Genomic DNA, 14,612 nt, shown 5'->3' on the forward strand with positions numbered 1-14,612 from the left:
TTCCTTGAAAGTGTATTTATGATTCTGCCTGAGTCTCACTTCTGAGTCATTTTTCTCTTTCTCCCCTTTTTCATTTCTCCTATTTAGCATCACTACATAAAAATAAAGATAGGCTCTGAAGGATGCACACCAGCCTGCCTTGGGGAGTCTCAGATCCATCCCGGGAGAGGTTATGGTAAGGTAGTTGAGATGCTCTAGGTTTAATTCCCAAAACCAAATAATTGCTTATGAGTAGGGGACAGAAGAGAAACTTTGGTTTAATCCCCTTAAATGCTGGAGTAATATGGAAGAAACCAATAATCTCTAACAAGCAGGTGAAGTAAAAGATCTGATTCAAAATTCAAAAGATGAAGGGGGGAAAAAGCCCTATCCCTTTTAATCTTAGAAATAAAGGCTGGGTGCTCATTCTTCACTACACATCTCATTTGTCCCAAGAAGAGAAGCTGCAGAGCTGTGGTAATTTTCCCCATCCAGATCAGGATGAACCTCCACACACACATATGACTTGTGACCAGAAGGTCCTGAACTCACAATAAAAAGAAAATTGAAACACAGCATCAGGGAGAAAGATACTCCAAGTGGATGATCCAACTGCAGGCAGGGAAACAAACATCAGTGGCACGCCCATTCCTCTTCCAACTCTTCCCAGGAGTGCTGATGGCAGGAACAGCTTTCCAAACCTGACCCCATCCACCAACATGATGCAGGTGTCTGCTTGGAATGCTCAGGTGTCCTAAACACACCACATGGATGGCCAAAGGCATAATGACAAGACACTAAGGGAGGCTCCACTTAATCAAATGCTTTCTGTGCACAAGTGCAAGCTTAGGACCGCAGATGAAGTGGCATCCATAGCACACACGTGAGAAGTTAAAGCAGGTTTTCAAAGCTGCCCTCTAGTTCACTTAACCTCATATTTACTGGACACCTGCCATGGGCAGGGTATTATGTTATACTTGTTGAGACACAACATGGGCATTTTATCATTTTCTGAAGCAAACTTCTTGGATCTCCCATATAACCTGATGCTATTTCCAAGGATGAAGAAGAAAGCCTGGCCCTGAGGGTACAGCCATTCTTATTTTGGAATTGCTACAGCAGACTCTTGCTTTCTGTTTGCCTTCCTGACCCACTTAGCCTAGGCAGTCATTCCCAGTGACACCGCCCCCTTCCAAAGAAACCTCAGCAGAGAGGGTGCCAATCCAGGCCTGTCATACTGCACTCCTCCTGAGCTCACAGGATTCCTAAAAACCATTTGAAATTAACAAAGGATAAAAAATGAAACATGTGCAAACCTCCAGACAAACACCCCAAGAAGCTTTCTTGGGAAAAGGCAGTCATGTGGCAAATGAGCACATCCTGCCCCACTGAGCATCCCCACCTCCTCACCGGTTATGAATGTGCCATTACACAGGGACTGCAAATCCCTATTTGATTCTAAATAAGAGAAGAAATCAAAGGAACAAACCAAGAACAAGACCAGGAGAGAGACTTACATATTTAGAGCAAATTACAGAGATTGACACAGAGGCAGAAAGACTGAGAGAAAGAGAGAGAGAAGGCGGTGAGGGCACAGGAGATGGCAAACTTAAAGGCTTGAGGAGGAATGCAGGAGGGAAAAAAGAGAAAAAAAAAATAAGAAAGGGGACCAAGAGGCAGGAGAAGAGCAGAGAGGGGGATGAAGGAGGAGGGTTTAGGTGTGTTGGGGCAGTGGAAAGGTGTAGGGAGGAGTGAGAAGGGGGAGAGAGGCCAACAGAGAATGGACAACACAAAAAAGACACTAGCAAAAGCCTTGTGACATTATCTGCCATTCCTTTTGCTTCCCAGTGTGCTCCCCGTCCCCAGGAGACATCGTCCCAAGCAGCCTTTTCTCCCATACTTGTGTGTGTTGGCAGGCCTTTCCAAGACAGCTGCCGGGGGGTCCAGAGACATCAGCACCTCACTCCCCATCCACTCCCCTCTCCTGGAATCACCACAAGAGGTGCAGATGTTTAATTGGGTCTTTCAGGTTCTCCCAGTGACAAAATTTTAGGAGCAGTCTCCATATCAGTTCTTATGGGTAAGATGCTTCTTACTAGAACACAGGTTTTTGGATACAAAGGTAATAAGGGTGGAGAAAGGCTCCAGGGAGAAAGGCTTTGAGAGGAAGGTTAGCAACCCCCAAAATGGCTGAAGGTGGTGGGTGAGTGTGGTGTGCCCAGGACTGATCAGTGTGACTACTTGGTCTATCTCAGACTTCCAGCAGTTGACAATCAGTCAACAGGAAAAGATCTTTGAGTGGATAATGATTATGATTGCTTCCCCAGCCTCAGCATGGAAGGATCAATTGGCTGATCTCTGTTAGGAGGTCCTGCATCAGAAGCCACTTGGAAGAAAAAAGCAGAGTCACATTTCATCTAATTGAATCCTCCCCATTGTTTAAGGCACAACCCAATACTCATTTTTCTCAAGTAACTTCTTGGCACAACTTTACTGGAACCTTTTTTTTCTATGCATTGGTGTAACTCTTATTGTTTATCGTTTCCAATTTAATAATGATGTGGTCATATTTTTCTAAAAGCACTTTTTACATGTTAAGATTGCTTACTGGGCTGGATGTACTGGCTCACACCTGTAATCCCAGCCTGTCAGGAGACTGAAGCAGGAGGATTGGTAGTTCAAAGCCAGCCTCAGGAACTTAGCAAAACCCTAAGCAACTCAGTGAGACTCTGTCTATAAGTAAAATATAAAAAAAGGGCTGGGGATGTGGCTCAGTGATTAAGTGCCCCTGGGTTCAATCCCCAGTACAAAAAAGAAAAAAAAAAAAAAGATGCTTACTCATCTTACTTCTTACTAGAACACAGGTTTTTGGATACAAAGGTAATAAGGGTGGAGAAAGGCTGCAGTCCATTCTTCTGAACTTATTGGAATCTTGCATTTTTTATTGAGTTATTATTGTTATTGTTTTTTAGGGGAAAAATGAGTCTTAAAATCACAATTGTTACACTTTCCAGGACAGCAGGACTTCGTGGAAAGAGACTGGGCCTTGTACCCAGATACTCAACTGCTGTCAGGGTTAGGAATACTTCAACTCAGGAAGACTTGGTTTCCTCATCTGGAAGGAGTGAAAAGAACAGGAGCTCCATGGAGCAAGGTCACCAATTGGTCTATCAGCTTCTGTCCGGGGAGCTCTGGCCACACTCTGGTTCTTTCAGACTTCTACAGAGCCAGTGGCAGCCCAAAGCCAACAGGCCAGGGACAGGTACCCAGCAGTGGGTGCCTAGAGGAGCAAAATCAGGAAGAATATCCCAGTCCTCAACCTCACAGTCGATTTCCTCAATTTCATTTTTTTGTAACAAATAAGATCAATGGCAAATGTATAATGACATTATGCAGTTTTTCATCTCAGAAACTGGAACTGTCCTGGTCCTGATCTTGTGCTTGTCCTAATTTTCTCTTCCTTGTTAGTTTACTTTCCCTTCATTTGGGCTGATGCAAGAGGGATGGGCTGATGCAAAAGGGACACACTAATTCTCTGTGGAAAACTACCATTTTCATGTCCTCTGTTTGGAAACCTTAGAGACTCACTGATGTTAAAATTAAAATATAGACACAACTTCCAAGTAATCTGCTTCATTATTAAAATTCTCACCAGTCCCATTTATTTAATTTTAAATAACATGAACAGCTCTAGCACATATACATATAATTTTAAAAGACTGCTTTTTATCCCTAGTAAAATTACCATAACAAGGAATCTTCTATGGCAAAGTTTAATAGCTGCTTAGTCTTTGATTATATAGATATACCACAATATGCCTACTAATACACTGCCAATTTTTTTCTCTTGACACATGCACACACTGACATGAGTACTCATACATAGCTCTTTACACATATCCATAATAACTTATGTTGTATAAAATCTGAGAGTTGTACCAATTAACCAAAATCATTATTATAGCTCTTGGTATTTATTATCTTCTATAATTCTAGAAAGGTTCTATCACTTTATGTGACCACTAGTAGTAGGCATGAGTGTTTTCAATTTTATGATATTAAAAACACACTCTTGGGCTGGGGTTGTGGCTCAGCGGTAGAGCGCTTGCTTAGCACGTGCGAGGCCCTGGGTTCGATCCTCAGCACCACATAAAAATAAACAACAACAACAACAACAAAATAAAGGTATTGTGTACAACCAAAAAATAAATATTAAAAAATACATTCTTAACACCTTCTTTCATTGTATTATAATTGGTGGTAATGTTTTATTTCACTCTTAACTTTTGGAAAAAAAATTCTGGTCCTCACGATTAGCATGTCATCAACACCAGGAGAACAGGGATTAAATTCTCACTTATCTTACTTAGCCAAACAGAGGGCACAGAACATGTCTCTTGGGCTATCTGTGTGTAATGCCTCCCCAAAACAGAGATATTAGCCAGACTTCAGAGGTGGGCCCAATGCCTCTGAACACAGTTGCAAACACAAATCTTCCATTGCTGAAAATCAAGATCGAACCCAATGCCTTACCATAGAACCTGCTTCACCGCACATTTACTAAGTGAATGAAAAGATAGCTGTTTATTATACTGATGGCTTCTTCAAAGTATAAGAAAAATAATTGTGAGTAGGGCAGTTCTTGGAATTAGGAAGGTCTGTCACAAACAACAACAACAACAAAAAACCCCAAAACAATCACCTACACCACAACACTGCCCAGCCCTGCTTTTCTAATGAGTTGGCTTTTCCAAACCTGAGTTTCTCTTCCTCCAATAAACAAAGGAAAGACATTTTCAATGAACCATATCAGGGAAAGGGCTTCCTGCATTATGCTAACATCTACTATAAAACAGAAATCTAATGCAAGATGCATCAAATAAGAGCAAAATCTCTGGGGACTAGATTCAGCCAGCATGCTGATGCCATGTAGCTGAGAGCCCGTGGCAGCATTTCCACTACAAAATGCAATAATCCAGAGCCGTCACAAATTGAATGAAGAGGTAATAATTAAGTTGTTGCACCTCTCTTATTCCAGAAAAATAATTTAAAAATTAAATTGTACATGTAGATATGAGGGGAACTGTGCCACTGGCAATGCTGGTCAGTTTGAAACTTACAAAGGACTCCCCTACATTTGCAGTCAGTCCATTCTTCTGAACTTATTGGAATCTTGCATTTTTTATTGAGTTATTATTGTTATTGCTTTTTAGGGAGAAAATGAGTCTTAAAATCACAAATAAGAGAGTTATAAGATGCTGAAAGTAATCTAGTTCACAACTTCTCTTTTTAAAACCTCAGAGAAGTAATAAATAGCAGAGCCAAAGACTATGAAAATAATAACTTAATTTCATCTCCTTTGAAATCCCATTAGATCTTTGATTTTGTTCTATATAAATAATTTCTTTTATTAGAGGAATGTAAAAGATACTGAGCATTCGTCCTTAGGAAGAAGCACTTTAGAGTGTCAATGTATGTTAGGTAAAATCTTATAGAAACACAAAAGCTAGCTTTTTTCAGACATTTAGATAATGTCATTTAGATATTAGAAGACAACACAATTGAATCTTGGAGCTTAAAGGGATTTTAGGTATTTTCTAATATGACCAATTTTAGATAGGAGCTGATTGAAGACAGCAGAGATGAGACATATGAGGAAGGGCACACGATCAGAGGGGCTGAGTCAGTGTTTCCTAACTCCTTGCTCAAGGTTCTGTCTGTCTTATCAAGTTGACTTTTCTATATTACAGCCTGGTACGGCATCTGATAATTTAACTCATAAAAATCCTAAGTGTTATAAAATATGAATGGGCTATCACTATGGCCTTCTTATTTTTTCAGTCTCCTTCCATGGTTTAAGGGAAGTTTTTTCTCTTCAACTATACCAGGACCACTGATTTTAAAAGCCAAGGCAAAAACAGTCCTGGCCCTTGTGGTAAAACATGAGCACCCAACAATGAAGGACATAGGCATCCCTGTCACCAACCATCATCTGCAACACACTCGCATTCACTTCTTGATGCCTCTGGCCACTTGGCAGCCTTGTTGGGCCAGGCTGCACTGACTGAGGACCAACTCATCCTTTGAAGGTTAAAAATCTTACCCTAAACCCAGTACATCCCTGGTACCCAGGTGATACAATATTAGCATCCTCCTCTGCTATTATCTGTGAGACTTCAATTAGGCTCTGTTCCTCCTTAGGCTTCAATTTGTTCTATGATAAAACTGCAGAGATCTGTTATTTAATGCAATGGTCTGTTATTTAAGGGACAGTTATTGTTATAAAGGGAGAGGGAAAGCTGAACTCAGGTGGCTTCCTGATGCACTGCATTGGAGTCCTCACTCTTTTCTGTCTCTGCCCACCCAAACCAGTCAGTCAGAGTGGTTAGAAGAATGCTTGAGGGAAAGAATTGCTTGATCCTCATGAACAACTGGTGAAGCCAGGGAAAGATGGACAAAAACAAAGCAGAGATATTTAGAACAAAGCAGGGAATGTGGGAGGAAGGGCTGATTCATGTCTCTTATTAGATAAAATAGTCTTAAGGCACAGACTCAATTCTAGATTTTATCCTGGCAGAACAAATGTTGGGGAAGTCATTTAAATCCTGGCTGAAATGCTATCAGTAGATGTCTTGCTGCTGCTTTACACTGATTTGGGAGCAGTTCTATCACAAAGCTTGCTGCAGTCTACCCCAAGGACAGGGCACATGGCAAGACTATAAAAATCTCTTCTGTGTTATCCTGGGAGACTGGTCCAAATCATAACCTCTGTCCACACAGCAGCAAGATACACACATAACTATGAAACCACCATCTGCAGCTTGATGTATCTGCTTTACTTCCTGCTGTGACCAAGCTCAAATAGCCATTTTCTAGCTCATTCTATTGCTTATATTACAACCCAGCACAAGTCTAGGGGGCAACCTCCACATCTGTGATCACCATAAATCTCTATCTTTAATATAACAATTTTCTGGCAGGTGACGGTACAGGTTTTGAAGAAAGGGCGGTGAAAGGACCACGTGGATTAGTAGCAGGTCTACCCCTTCCAAATCCATACAAAATCACATTATCAGCCCAGAGAAGGCTGAATTTATGTCTCTATTACCTATGTTCATATGAACTGAAATGTATACCAGCTGTGATATCACCATTGCTCTATTACCCGAGTTCCTAGATCTTGTGTAATTGTTATCAAGATGAAAAAATCTACCTTTAAAAAGTAAAAATACCAACAAAATGTGAGATCTCATAATTAACAAACATCCTTGTTCCCGGAGTAGTCACCTACAGAAATTTTACCATCTGTCTGGAAAAATCTCAAAGAGTGTAATACCCTCTTGCTCAGGCTCACTGGGGGCTTCTGGAGAGTGCTGGCAAGCCTCAGAGTTGAGACTAGCCTTCCTAGGGATGGTGAGCATCAGCAAACGCGGGGACACAGTCCATAATCCAAGACACTGTGGAAGGCAGAGTTCAGATACCTGGCACAAATCTAGAACATTTCAGAAGGTACAAAGAAGAACTAGATCACTGGTGAGGATAAGAAATGAGTTCCCATCTGTTTCATCTAAATAGGTCACACTGAACATGTACTGGTAGCCACAAAAATGTCAATGATTTCTCCTTGGTCTCAAACCTCACTGTATTTTTGATGTTCTCTCTTTTTTTTTTAAGTCAGGTTTATTGTGATGACATTTACTTTGAGAAAATTTCATCCTTTTAATGCACAATCTACAGGTTGGAAAAAGCTCACATAATCATGTAAACTAACATTACTATTGAGATATAAAAGTTTCATCATAACCAAAATTCCATCATGTAGGAGTTTTAATCAATCCCTCCATCTAGCCTATGACAGCCACTGATTTGATAAACCAGACTGTACTTTGATACAAATTTCTGTACTGTCTAGACTTCCCTCTTAAATATTTAGCATATTTTATTGATTCCAACACCAGAATTGAGCACACTGAAATCAGGTCATATTTCAAAATCAATGGCATCTTAATTTATCTGGAAACATTTTTTTTTAAATTTATTCTTTTTAGATATACGTGACAGTAGCTGACAACAAATTTTAAGAAATACCTAAAATAGCAATGCATCTCATAATGTACAGTACTTAAAAAAAATCAGTGAAGTCTTTATTTCTTAACATTCATTGACTACTTACTATGTGCTGAGCGCTCTTCTAGACACTGGAAACATAAAAATGAATACACAGCCCTCAAGGAGCTAACACTTGAAAGGAGGAGACATAAATAATAATAAAAATGCCTATGATGTAATGTCTGTAGCAAAGGCCTAGCCACTCACTGAGACTAAAAAAAATTATCTCTAGGTCAGAATCTTTCCTCAGGAAAAATGTCCCCCAAATCACAGGCTTCCATGTACACAGGAAATAAGAATGAGGGTGGTCACCATTCAGCTTCTCCCCACTCATTCCAGGAGTGAGTTACTGCCATACCATATGACATATTGCCTAGGAACAATCCAATTATTTTTCCATAATACGCTGCTATAGTGGAGAAGTCTCATTTTAGTGTTCAACAGCTGCAAGGCTTTTATGATAATATTGAAAGAAAGAAGTCACTGGAAATAACTGCTCAATCTGTGAAAGGCAGATGTCCCAAATTCTTCACACACATGCTTCAAAGTCCCCACATTTTTCCCTGGACAACTTTTTTTTTTTAATATTTATTTTTTAGTTGTAGTTGAACACAATACCTTTATTTTATTTATTTATTTTTATGTGATGCTGAGGATCAAACCCAGGGCCTCACATATGTCAGGTGAGTGCTCTACCACTGGACCCACAATCCCAGCCCTCCCTGGACAACTTTCAAAGGGAATGTAGAAGAGGAACATCTGTGCCCTTACCTGGTTCTTGAAAGTGCTCCTCATTAGACAAAGTCCTAGACAAGATTAGTATTAATGCTTCTTTGAATTGGTCAAAATGCACCTAAAAAATAAAAATAAAAAATTTACAATCATTTCCACAGTGCCAAGATATCTATGAGGTACCAGAAGAGTTTGTTCCCATCCTGAGAGCCTTGAAGTGAGTCATTGCCCACCTTTGTCCCCTTTTTTCTTCATTTCTCTAAAGTACAGAAGGGACAATGGGCTGATCATTTTGATATTCAGTGCCATAAACAAATTATTATTATATCAACTTTGATATTTATTCAACCCCCAAGGGAAAAAGCTGTACAGCAAAACCCTCTTAAAAGCTCAAAGCTCAAAAGCTTAAAAGATATATATATATATATATATATATATATATATATATATATATATACACACACACACACATATATATACACACACACACACACACACTATATATATATATATATATATATATATATATATATATATATTACACACACACGTGTGTGTGTGTTTGTGTGTGTGTATTTAACTCTTAGCTTATTTTATTTTTTCAAACAAGAACAGAAAAGAAAAATGTTAGGTTAGATATTAGGAAAAACTTCCCAAGTAAAGTTTTAGCTCTTAAGATATTCTAGAAGAGGTAAACTTTCTTTTGAGGATGACTGGACTATGGTCTTGCCTGGGGCAGGAATATAATAATTTATCTCCCAGTTGCCCAAGAGTCTATAAACAAGCATAAGTCAATAGCAAATACAGGAGATAAGAGAATCTTGAGAATAATTTTCATGAATCCATAATAATACAAATGCCTTGACTGCAGTGTGAAAGAATCTGTCTTATTTAAGGAAATAGTCACAACTGGGATATTATTTTGCTTAAAAACATAAAACAATTTTCTTTTTGGCCAGCTAGATTTTTCTATAACTTCAACTTAAGGGATAGGAAGAAGAGATGGTAGTTCTTCTCATCATAAGGCTTCTTGGATAATGTGGCACCTATTTACTCCATAGATAAATACAAAATGAAAGTTTGATAAATGTTGCAACCTTTGCTGCTGTGGATTTTTCTGGATGTCATTACAAAACACTGCCTAGAGGCTTAAACATAGGTGACAGATTAAAAAACACCTCCTAGTTAAATTTGGAAAAGCAAGAAACCTTATTAGTTATCTAAACAATGGGGGAAAATCAGGTAAGATATTACCTGTGCAATCAAAGCAAAGGAGAAGAATCCGTCTTCATTTATGTCATAAAATTGTGTTTGCTTACAATTTACCACACACTTCCAAGGAATATGTGACTTCCCAACCATATTTCTTTTAGACTGAACGTTACATATTTTTAAAAAATTTTAATTGCATATTTTTAAGGTGTACAACCTGGTGGCTTGATATATATTTATATACTGTAAAAAAATCATCATAACCAATCTAATTAACATATCCATCATCTCATAGGTTTATTACTTTTAAAACTGCTTGTTGTCATGAGGACATTTAGGATCTATATACTCTTGGCAAATTTCAAGTTAGATTTATGGTCTTGAAAAATCAACAATCAAAGGAGCCACGGTAGTCTGTCATGGGAGGCAGGGCATCTGCTAAAGAGATAGTGGGATACAACCCATGGACAGTTAAACAGTTGCAGAAATGCAAGCTCTGCTAACCAGGATTCACAACTGACAAATTACTTCAAAACCCCTGGGAGGGAGGATTTGTGGTCCTAGTTTCAGGAATGGGCTTTAAGCACAGTGTACCCCAGCTCTAGTTCACATGGCAACACCATCTTCCCTACCAGCCATTCATAAACATCCCATACCCAGGAGCTTTCCCATCCGGGCCACTTAATGGGCATCTCCTAATTCCTAGCAGAAGTATTCCTTTTCCCAGGGCAGGCAGCAGGTGGTTTGGAAGGACACACAGAGGCTCTGGTATCAGGCAGGTCCAGGTTCTAACTCTGGTGCTGCCGATCACTTCCTGTTATGAAACTGCTAAACCTCTCTGAGCTACATTTTGCTCATCTGTCAAATTGAGGATATATATCAAATAATATAATTCACTCAACAAATATTTATTGAATAGCTGCTATGTGTCAAGCACTGTCAGATACACTGCACAAATCTGGAACATTTCAGAAGGTACAAAGAAGAACTAGATCATTGGTGAGGATACCAAATGAGTTCCCATCTGTTTCATCTAAAGAGGCACTGGTGATACAGCAGAGAACAAGAGTGACAAAAGACTTGGCTTCATGGAACTCCGGCTCTCAGGAAATATCAAAAGGAGTCAGGCAGGTACTATGCTAACAGCACTGTATGAATTTTATGGTTTTTAGAGTAACTCTTCTCTCATCATGTTACCAGCATTCTAACTCAGAGCCCTGACTCTAGGGTCCTAACTAACCAGGCTCAACCAACCTGCCCAAAAAAACCAAGCAGAAAAGGTCATGGTGAAATGTAGCAAAGGGAGCTTTAGTTAATATAGCCATAATGGGAAGGTAAAGTGTGAGATCCAGCATCTCAGCCCTGTCTTGGGGCACTGATGGGTGCTTTAGGTTCAAACAGGAAGGATTGGGGGTCAAGAAGTATGCACAATTAAACAGATCTGGTCAAACTTGTCTGGTTGACCATTCTTTCACTTCAGGTTCCATGAAGTGGCACCTGAGAAGTCCCTATCACTTGAGGGGAGCAATTTATACTTGTGGTTCTGGTTGTTTATCCATCAGACCTGTGATCCTAGAAAGTGGCAACTCAATTCTCATGAAGTGATTGCTCCTGGTGTTCCTGGAAGGTGTAGGACAAGGATTTAAAACTTCTAGGTGCTACTCCAGAGATCTGAAACTGCATGCCATAGACTTCCCTGCAAATTTGGCTTCAGTCTTGAAGAGGGATGAGACATGTTGGCTAAATTTAGGACAAATAAACCTTGTATTACTAGTTTTAGATAAGTACTCCCTGGTTGATGAACATACCTATGTTCAAAGCTGAGCAGGGACCCAACCCAAAGTTTAAGTTAATAAAGGAGACAGATACAAAACCTGTAGGGCTCAGTAGACCCAGGAGGTCACAGCTTTTAGCAAAGACGTTCTTGTTTCCAAATCTATTACAATAGCAGTGTTAGAGAGGTAAAATGAAAATCATGTAAAATGTCTAGAACACCCTAGAATTTCCTAAGTATCCCACAAGTGGTAGTTAATACTACTAATAGTGGGGGTGACTGTTCCCACCACTATTACAGTCAAACTGGGCCTACATTTTGAAGCGAAGCAGCTGACTGTGGGAGCAGTTGAGATAGATGAGTGGAAGGGTGGGATGGAGCAGGGAGTTTGGGAGCCCACCTTCTCCCAGCCCCAGGGCCTGTGGAATTGCCCAGAACCAGAGGAACTGATCTGGTCTGCTGTGTGTGGGACCCCCAACTCTGGTTTCTTGCTCTAAGATATTCATGGAGGAACCTGAATGAGCCTAAACTTACCCTGGCTTCAAGCTGAATGGCAGGCTTCTGTTTCAAATCCTTCATACTGACTCTGTAGTTCTCCCTAGGATCTTTCAATGGTCTAAGTTTTGGCCAGGGCAACGGGAAAGAGCCCTTCTGAATTGTGTCCTGACACAGTTCAATTCAGTAGATGGCAGTGGTGAGGGTCACCCAGGGGTTTACATACTTCAATTTTATTCCCCTGACAAATGACAATGCACACATAATTTGTACTTCCAAGGCTTTATATGAGGCCTAAATCTCCCTTTTATAAGGTATAATAGGCCTGGGGTTGTGGCTCAGTGGTAGGCACTGGGTTTGATTCTCAGCACCGCATACCAATAAATGAGAAAAATAAAGGTCTATCAACAACTAAAATTTTTAAAAAAAGAAAAAAAATAAGGCCATAACAAACACAAAAATGCTTGAGATGGTACAAACTTCATGCATATGAAGGCTGTTCATCCTGTAACTCCATCTACCTAGAGTCCAACAGAAAATGAGAAAACTTACAAGGGAGGTGTAAGGCTAAGCAGGGCCCTGCAAAGCCCTGAGCTCTTGCCTAGGAACAGCCACAGGACCAACACAGGATCTCCTTACTCTTACACTACCAGATTTTTTAGAAACTTCATTATCTGCTTCCTAACCCACTACAGAGCAGAAGTAGCAAATAAAAGAACGGGCCATTCCAAGGTAAGACCAGGAAGTAACTACTGACATATTTGAATTGAGAAAAGACATTAGCTATCTTCCTTCAAACAAAAGTAATGTATAATATTTTTATGCTTTAAAAACCATTTTAAAAAAAAGATTTTTAGTTGTAGTTGGACACAATACTTTTATTTTACTTATTTTATGTGGTGCTGAGGATCAAACCCAGTGCCTCTCATGTGCTAGGCAAGCACTCAGCCGCTAAGCCACAACCCCAACCACCATTTTTAAATCTACAGAACTGATTAAAAAAAAAAAAATGGCATGTCCACTCAAAAATAGGTTGTGGTCATTAGTGTTGGGATAAAGATTAGTAAGCTACTGAAGGAATCCTCAGGGTATCATTCTATTATATTATAAAAGAAAAGCTGATAGATCAAGAAGATTTTATGATCAAGGACAATCTAAGTTATGTTTAATTATTCTTTGATAGGATAAAACTTCAAAAATCTCCAGTAGTCAACATGTTGTATGTTCTCTCTCTCCCTCCCTCCCTCCCTCTCTCTCTCTCTCTCTCTCTCTCTCTCTCTCTCTCTCTCTCTTTCATCTGTCACTATATGGGGTAAAAGGTCCAGTTATCTCCAGTTAACCAGAACATTTTATTAACATGAGTCCTGAATAATACCAAGTGAATGGAGGTATTTTTGAAAGTTCATTCTTTCCTAGAAATTTTGTCCTTTCAACTTCACAACATCCATGTGAGATAGTCAAAACAGAGAGTACCCCTACCCCCTTAAAATTTAAGAGAAGTAGCGCAGAGAGGGCACGTGCTTGAGGCCATGTGTCTTGAAAGTGATGGGGTGACTTGGAGACCCTAAGTAAGCTAGGTCTTCTGGTGGGCCTCTTCAAGGCCCAGCCTGACCCAGACCCACTTCCCTCCTGATCTGACCTCTCTGGGAAAACCTTGCTGCTGCAAGTCAAACCCTACCCTTCATACAGAGCAGCTGGGTGTAAGATGGCAACAGGGGATCAGTCATCAAAAAGATGCATAACCTCGGAAGTTTATCAGCACTCTAGATTCTAAAAAAATAGGAGAGTGACATGCAGAAGAAAAAAGAAAAGTGCATTCATTATTACAAACAAGAATCTGGTAAGTGCCTTGAAAGAGACACAAACAAGCCAGCAGAGGCCTCTGGTAATTCAGCATGTCCTACTGGGCCAGTACGGAGGGAAATTGGGATAGGTTTTGACTGCTCTAAGATATTCACTGATGGAGTTAAACGTTTTCAAAATGGACTAATGATATAGTTAAATAAGCCTCATTTTAGAAGAAAAAGCATCTATGTGGTTATTAACTCAGAGGTTCTTCATAATCTAATAACATTTTTCTAGCTGTCCCCCTCCTTCCTCAATAATAACAAAAAATCCCCAAGACCAGATACTATTCAGCAGCTGATAAAAATAATTGGAGTAGCTTTAAGTCTTACATTGATCTTTATTTCTTTCTTACAAAGGCATGTGGATTCTGGGCCCCTGGATTTTAAATAGCAGTAAATGCCACATCTTTGATTCAAGGAGATAGTTCTCTAATAGAGGCAGGTGATTGCTATTTTCCATCAAA

General features: G+C 39.7%; 1 protein-coding gene across 3 annotated transcripts in view; it reads right to left on the minus strand.

Annotated features, from left to right (window-relative positions):
* Nin (ninein) overlaps positions 1-14,612 on the minus strand; it is a 106,657-nt gene that overhangs the window by 75,848 nt on the left and 16,197 nt on the right. For all 3 annotated transcript variants that reach the window (XM_076850275.2, XM_076850273.2, XM_076850274.2), the window contains exon 4: positions 8,860-8,941. In XM_076850275.2, the coding sequence (XP_076706390.1) occupies positions 8,860-8,941 (82 nt within the window). The remainder of the gene's footprint in view (positions 1-8,859; positions 8,942-14,612) is intronic.

Source organism: Callospermophilus lateralis, chromosome 3 (genome assembly GCF_048772815.1).
Source record: "Callospermophilus lateralis isolate mCalLat2 chromosome 3, mCalLat2.hap1, whole genome shotgun sequence".
NCBI classification, from domain to species: Eukaryota; Metazoa; Chordata; class Mammalia; order Rodentia; family Sciuridae; genus Callospermophilus; species Callospermophilus lateralis.